This window comes from Danio rerio, chromosome 5 (assembly GCF_049306965.1).
Source record: "Danio rerio strain Tuebingen ecotype United States chromosome 5, GRCz12tu, whole genome shotgun sequence".
Taxonomy (NCBI): Eukaryota; Metazoa; Chordata; class Actinopteri; order Cypriniformes; family Danionidae; genus Danio; species Danio rerio.
In genome coordinates, this window is record NC_133180.1 from 74,787,268 (window position 1) to 74,795,000 (window position 7,733).

Here is a 7,733-nt window from a genome sequence, read left to right on the forward strand (position 1 = left end):
ATCTCTTTAAGAGTAATACGCTTAAGTGTCCTCCAAGGCTTCAGGCACCAGGTAAACACCGTGGGGACGCTTCAATGCTTCAGCCTATATAACCAGGTGGACTTTCTTAAACTGCTGATTTGCCATAGTATTCACCAGTGCTCAACAGAGCTCAACAGAAAGAACTGTAATTTGCCATGAAGGTCATCAGTTCACCGCTCTTCACCTAGTGCAAACATAGATACATGAACACTGGAGCGTTTTAAAGCCGCGAATATCAGTCGAGTCATCAGCGGACCGCTCGTCTGTGTTTGGTAAACATTGATGCAGTGCAGTGAACTGAGGCCAATCACAGTCCTTTCTGTTGAGCACTGGTGAATACTATGGCAAATCAGCAGTGTTTAAGAACGCACTCAGCGACACTTAAAGGTTAGCGAGAAATTGAGGTTTTAAAACATTATTCGTGACTGGTCTAATGTTGCGTTCACACCAGATGCAAACGAAGCGTCAAGCGCGAGTGATTGACATGTTACATGATTTACATTTGTGGCGCGATACGCGTGAATAAGGCGACTTAAATTACGTTATTTGCGTGAAAGAAACGGTGCGAGTTTAGCATTTTGAGCGTCTCATTCACGCCACAATAACCAGGCTGGTTGGCTGGTTTTAGCTGGTTCACCAGCCTGGTTTTAGAGGGGATTTGGCCATTTCCAGGCTGGTTTCCAGCCATTTTAAGCCTGGTCTTAACTGGTCAGGCTGGAAGATGATCAGCTAAAACCAGCTTGACCAGCCTAGCCAGCCAGAGAGTCCAGCCAAAACCAGCTATGTCCAGCTTAAACCAGTCCGGTCAAGCTGGTTTTAGCTGGTCATTTTCCAGCCAGACTAGCTAAGACAGGGGTGCCAAACTCGGTCCTGGAGAACCGTTGATCTGCATATTTTGGTACCAACCCCAATTAAGCACACCTGAACCAGCTAATCAAGCTCTTTGTAGGAATACTAGAAACTTCCAGGAAGGTGTGTTGGAGGAAGTTAGAGCAAAACTATGCAGGACACTGGCCCTCCAGAACCAAGTTTAGACACCCCTGAGCTAAGACCAGGCTGGAAACGGCTGGAACCCAGCCTGGAAATGGCTAAAACCCCTCTAAAACCAGGCTGGTCAACCAGCTAAAACCAGCCTAGGCTGGTTTAAGCTGATTTTTTCAGCAGGGAAATGGCATTTAAAACATGTGTTTGGGAAAATAAATGTTAGCTAACTAGTGCCATTCCTTTAACCTAGCTGAAAATTAGGTCTGATATCCCTTTTCGATTTCACCATCCATTCAGACAGACCGGAAAGCGGTAAAATTATAAATTTGAATCACTCTTCGTTGAAAAGATATGCAGCCAGGTACACAACAATTCACCACCATATGCCGTTCCTGTGTGACTCCAGGCGATCCAGGTTTCTTCCCATTGCAGCCTTGATTTTGCTTTTAAAATGGCGGCCGTGTGAAATCAGTCTATGGCTGACGGCTGCTTCTTACTCAGGGCTGTTTATGCTAACGAAGGAGATATCGTCAGCAATGGGCGGGGCTTTCCCCTTGTGATGACACATACAAATGAGAATGTCAATCAAAGTGTTACTGCAGATGGTTCCTATCAAGTGTGATTATAAAAAAATATTTAAATTTCAACCATTCGATGCTAGCTATATTCACACACTGTTCCCACACAACTGTGCTTAAACCCCTTATAAATTATAAATTTTTGCATAATAGGTCTCCTTTTACAACAGAAGACAATCAACACAGAGGAAATTCTTGTATTGGTGTAGTCAATATCAGCCTTTAAACGGATTGAGCTCTTTTTATCTTCACTCCTACATCACTGTTACATAAGTACATGTGTGTGTGTCTGTTAAAATGCATGCGCCAATGTCCAAACCATCTGCTTTATTGCACATTTACGTGTGGTTGCAGTTGTGTATGCACTGGTGGTGTGTGTGAGTGAATGTGGCTGTCGAACTGAGCAGCGATGATGCTTCTCGGTTTTAATACATGAACTTTTAAATAAAAGGAGAGTTGCCCATAGCAACAGTACAGCACTTGTCATGATAAAATTACATTCACATACATTCATGCTCAAACCCGTGTTGGGTAGGCTGGGGACATTAATATTTAACACACACACACACACACACACACACATCTGCAACATTTCTGCAGTCAGAAATGTGTGTTCACTGTTCATTGCTCAGCTGTGGATTAGCCATACAAAACATTTATGCTTGGCTCTACCTAGATGCGTCATTTGGATTGGTATACATATTAAATTATAGACATTAATTATACAATCATGGGTGTATTATAAAAGCACTTATCAAAGCGGAATTGATTACCGGAAGCGCCATTTGAAGCAGTTTATCGCTTCTTCCGGTTTTGCTAGCCTAGCAGAAACATGTCAGGATTTCGGATGAGATACAGTCCAAATTTGGCCAAGAAGAAATAGTTCGCTACGTTAAAGGATCAGAGTGAAAAGATTCATTATGCATAAACTAGATTAAGCAGTTTCCTGTTTGTTTTTTCTCTCATTTTTTGTGTAAAATTGCTCCATCTTGTGGTAATCTCAGATATTACAATGTTACTGTTACCTTGTATTAAACCAATAAGCTTGAAATGTAGTACGTTAGTATGACTCTTTTCAGCAAATAAAAAAGGAAGAATAACGCACTGTCAAACATTTAAAAATACCATATTCATCCTGGAGGGCCGGTGTCCGGCGTAGCTCCAACTTCCTTCAACGCACCTGTTTTGAAGTTTTAAGTCAGGGTCCATACTCACCCTGCTGAAAAATCCAGCTTAAACCAGCCTAGGCTGGTTGGCTGGTTTTAGCTGGTCGACCAGTCTGGTTTTAGAGGGGTTTTGGCCATTTCCAGGCTGGTCTTAGCTGGTCAGGCAGGGGGATGACCAGCTAAAACCAGCCTAGAAAAGCTGGGAGTCCAGCCAAAACCAGCTATGTCCAGCTTCAACCAGGATGGTCAAGCTGATTTTATCTGGATTTGGCTGGTCAATTTCCAGCCTGACCAGCTAAGACCAGGCTGGAAATGGCTGGAAACCAGCCTGGAAATGGCCAAAACCCCTCTAAAACCAGGCTGGTCAACCAGCTAAAACCAGCCAACCAGCCTAGGCGGGTTTAAGCTGAATTTTTCAACAGATCGTCTTGACCATGTCTACATACCTAACTGTATTGAGTTGCTGCCATGAGTTTGGCTGATTAGAAATTTGCCTCAACAAGTAGTTGGACAAGTGTACCTAATAAAGTGGCCGGTGAGTGAATGCGCATCTAGTGTTTTTCAGCCTTACGGTGATGCATCGATGTTGTAATGTCATTAAAAGTACATTCAGTTAAATAAACTTCGGCAGTCATTCAGTTGCTCAAGCGTAAAACGAGATGAATGAATGTCAGTAGCAGCAGGCTAGCACATAAACTCCATTGAAAATAGTGGGTTAAAATAAATGGTCATATTTTAAAGACATGGCGGGGCAAAATAGAATTTAATTCAGTGCTTCTTGTCTGGTCGGAGACCCACTATATATTGCATATCAATCAGGCAGTGAAGATCACAGTGTTTTAAAGAAATCAGACCTTAAACATGGCAATTTTATAATGGAAAGACAGTTCACCGGAAGCCCTTGGGCTGGCTGGCTGGCTGAAAATTAAAGTCGTTGTGCATATACTCCATTATCAATCAAGTCAACCATTTTAGGTCTTGCACATAAAAAAAAACAGGTCAAAGTTCATGTTATTTTATAGTTTATTTTTCAAATTTATTCGAGTCTCTTGAATGAAAAGGACCCTTTTTATTTCAAAAGACACACCAACATTACATTTGTACATTAAAATACAAATGCTGGAGATCAGTTTGTTCTCTCGTTTTTAGTGCAAACCTTTCAATAGGAATAAAACCAACAACAACAACAAAGTTACCTCGATGGACACAAGAACTCTGGACGAACAACTTACAAAAACGTACCTCGGTTTTAGCTCAACTTAATCAAGTTGAAAAAGCAGAACAACAGACCAAACAATAATAACAAAAAGTTAACGTCATTCTCTGCAGCTCAGCTCACACCAAAATAAGATTCACCTCCTTCTGGCGTCAGTCTGACTTATTTTAGTAAACACTTTCAACATAGCAAATCAGCTAACCCGCAGCTTCAGAACTCCCAAATGATGAATCTATGATCAGGCGATTTCATGGTGAATATAAAAATTGAGATATTGGCATTTGTTAAAATAATTGGCGGCCACGTCTAGATGCACAACGGCTGATGAGGAATAACAGATGCTGAAAGTGATGTTAGCAATGCAGCAACAACATAATCGCCAGAAGAAATCTGAAACTCAACATTTGGTAACATGCTCTAATCTTTCCTTATGAGGGGAAAAAAGAAACAAGCAGGCAAAAGAAAACTTAACCACTAAACATTTGAGTACTAGACCAGCGTTTCTCAACCACGTTCCTGGAGGCGCACTAACACTGCATGTTTAGGATGTCTCCTTTCTCTGCTACACCCAATACAGGTCTCTGCTAATGAGCTGATGATCGCAATCAGGTGTGTTTGGTTAAGGAGACATGGATGATGTGCAGAGCTGGTGGTCCTCCAGGAACGTGGTTGAGAAACACTGTTCTAGATGATGACTTACCAGGTACAGTATGTATGCTGTGAAGCTGCTCGAGAAAAAAAAAAACACTTTCAAATTACTCTAGAAATTACTTTTTGGAATTGGATTTAACTTGTGCTTCTTCACAAGACCTTTCTTTATGCGCGGTAAAAACATCTGAACAGTGAATACGAGCATCTGATCGGTCTAATTCTTCATTGGAGTCCTTGGAAAATGCTGTGGTCTTCCTTTATTTTATAACAGCAGGGGAGCAATCTTATTCAGCACCAATGAGACATTTAAGAGAGTTTTTCAGAATTTTTAAAGTCTTAAATGTTTTAAGTTCTAGTGGCTTCAAATGCTGGTTGTTCTCCAAAAAAAAACAAAAAAAAAACAAAAAAAAAAAAACAATAAGCCCCCAAAAAAATCCATCTCTAACTGGTGCGGTCACTTTAAAGATGAAGGTCGTTTGTGATACAGAGAAATTGGTCTCTGAAAACCTAAAAACAGAAGAGAGAGAGTGAAATATTAAACAATTAATAGGTATTGACATAATACATATGTCATAAACATAATAGTTAATAACTCATTTCTAATTAATGATTTCTTTAATCTTTGTCATGATGACTGCACATAATATTTAACTAGATGTTGTTCAAGATACTAGCATTCAGCTTAGTGACATTAAAAGGCTTAACTACAGCAGCCTCAAACTCGATTCCTGGAGGGCCACAGCTCTGCAGATTTTAGCTCCAACCCCCTTCAACTCACACCTGCTTAATTTTCTCTAGAAGTCTTGAACACCTTGGATCAGCGGTGTTCGATTAGGGTTGGAGCAAAACTGTGCAGAGCTGCGGCCCTCCAGGAATCCAGTTTGAGACCTATGTATGTGTGTATATATATATATATGTGTGTATGTTTATATATATATATATGTACACACACACACACACACACACACACACACACGATTGAGGGTGGTGGGTTAAAGGTAAATAAACCAAACTGTATTACGTTAAAGTTGCTATGGGTTATTTATATAATAAAAAAAAAACAATAATAAGAGAACACTGCTTTATATTTACTAATGCAGTGTAATTCTTTTAGGTTTTATAATGAACTTGCTATATTAACAACAAAAACAATCCCATTAAAACAGAGTTCAGTGGAGCACCTGTTTTTGCCTTAATTTGCTCGCTGATGTTTTCTGCATTGTCTTTTGTCCATCGAGTGACAGAATTTCCATTTTTAAAAATCAGATTCATCTACAGATAGACTTCATTGAATCTTTTAATTTCAGTTTGCGTTTCAGTTTATAGCGGAGCAATAACAAAATAAACAAACAAAAAAAAAGTACATATTAATTTACAATTGACAATCTCTGTTAACGGTAATTGCCCCAACCCTCACCAGCACTCTATTCTCTGATGGAATGGTGGACCAAATCATAAGTTTCCATGAGCCAACTTTGGCCTGCAGGCCCTAGTTTGGGCATCTCTGATATATATATATATATATATATATATATATATATATATATATATCAATATATGCAAAGCTCTGACCTTTGGAGTAGTTTTGCGACGTCCCAATGAGCTCATAACTGGAGAAGCCCACCTCAGTCGTCAGGAAAGAGGAGAACTGGTCTGGTTTTAACCGGATGCTGTGGTAATTCTTACAGATGGCCTCCTGTTAAATTAAACAGCATGAAGATAAAGTGCATGTGGTTAAAACAATGAGCTTTAGAGTGACATTTTGATGAATGTGTAAATGTGCTGCATGTTTAGTAGAATTAAAATCAGTGTAAAGTCTTTCAAAGACAACATAGTTTATTTTTTAAAGTTTTGTTACAAGCGGTTCACACACAGTTTTATCTTGTGTGTGCTTTTGTGGATGTTTTCATCCACTCTGGTTTAATTTTGAGTCTAATTTTGGCCACAACTTTCTCTGTTTCTCAGCACATTTTTGGTGACAAATTTTATTTTGACACATACTTTGGAAAATGCTATCATGCATTCTTTATTGTTGCTCGTTTTCCTTTGAACATATGCGAGCACATACACTACCTGACAAAAGTTTTGTCATCTATCCCAGTTGTAAGAGCAACAAATAGTAACTCGACTTCTAGTTGATCATTTGAAAAAGTGGCAGAAGGTCGATTTCTCAGATGAATCATCTGCTAAACTGAATCCCAATCATCACATACTGCAGAAGATCTACTGGAACCTACATGGACCCAAGATTCTCCAAATTAATCAGTCAAGTTTAGTGAAGAAAAAAGTCATGGTTTGGGGTTACATTCAGTTGGGGCGTGCGAGAGATCTGCAGAGTGGATGGTAACACCAACAGCCTGAGGTATCAAGACATTTGTGCTGCCCATTAGATTACAAACCACAGGAGAGGGCCAACTCTCCAGCGGGATAGCGCTCCTTCTCATACTTCAGCCTCCACATCAAAGCTCCTGAAAGCAAAGAAGGTCAAGGTTCTCCAGGATTGGCCAGCCCAGTCACCATACATGAACATTATTGAGCATGTCTGGGGTAAGATGAAGGCATTGAAGATGAATCCAAAGAATCTTGATGAACTCTGGGAGTCCTGCAGGAACGCTTTCTCTGCCATTCCAGATGACTTTATTAATCAGTGATTTGAGTCATTGCAGAGATGTATGGATGCAGTCCTCCAAGCTCATGATGGAGTCAGACACAATATTCATTCTGTTTCCACTGCAGCATGACTTTATATTCTATACTGGACATTATTTCTGTTAAGACACAAGACTTTTGTCTAAGCAAAGTCAGAGCTTACGGTTTTAATTAGATAATTAAAAATCAAGGCTTGATCATGTTTTAATCTAGAGGCCTTTGCCTTTCATATAAGCCACTTCTGATACCAGATGATCAACAAGAAGTCAAGTTATTATTTGTTGTTCCTTAAATACATTTGTCAAAACAAACTTTTCTTTTGGATGCAATTAATAATTGCCCAGCACAAATTTTTATGCAAGTTTAACAGCGTATTTTATTTGCATTTCATAAATGTTAGTCTCATTAATAATGTGGTTATAATAGCAGTGTAAACGCATCACAGATAATTTCCTTTAAGTCATATCA

At 39.5% G+C, this 7,733-nt stretch overlaps 1 protein-coding gene across 6 annotated transcripts in view; it reads right to left on the bottom strand.

The window, feature by feature from the left end:
• Window positions 1-3,754: 3,754 nt before the first annotated feature.
• Window positions 3,755-7,733, bottom strand: part of mepcea (methylphosphate capping enzyme a) — a 17,401-nt gene continuing 13,422 nt past the window's right edge. For 3 of the 6 annotated variants that reach the window (XR_012405994.1, XR_012405993.1, XR_012405992.1), the window contains exons 4-6: window positions 6,189-6,312; window positions 4,673-5,123; window positions 3,759-4,481 (exon numbers count right to left, since the gene is read on the bottom strand). Coding sequence is in view for 3 of the 6 variants with exons in the window: in NM_001128529.1 (NP_001122001.1) it covers window positions 5,071-5,123; window positions 6,189-6,312 (177 nt within the window). In the remaining 3 variants the exon portion in view is untranslated. 6 annotated transcript variants of the gene reach the window in all.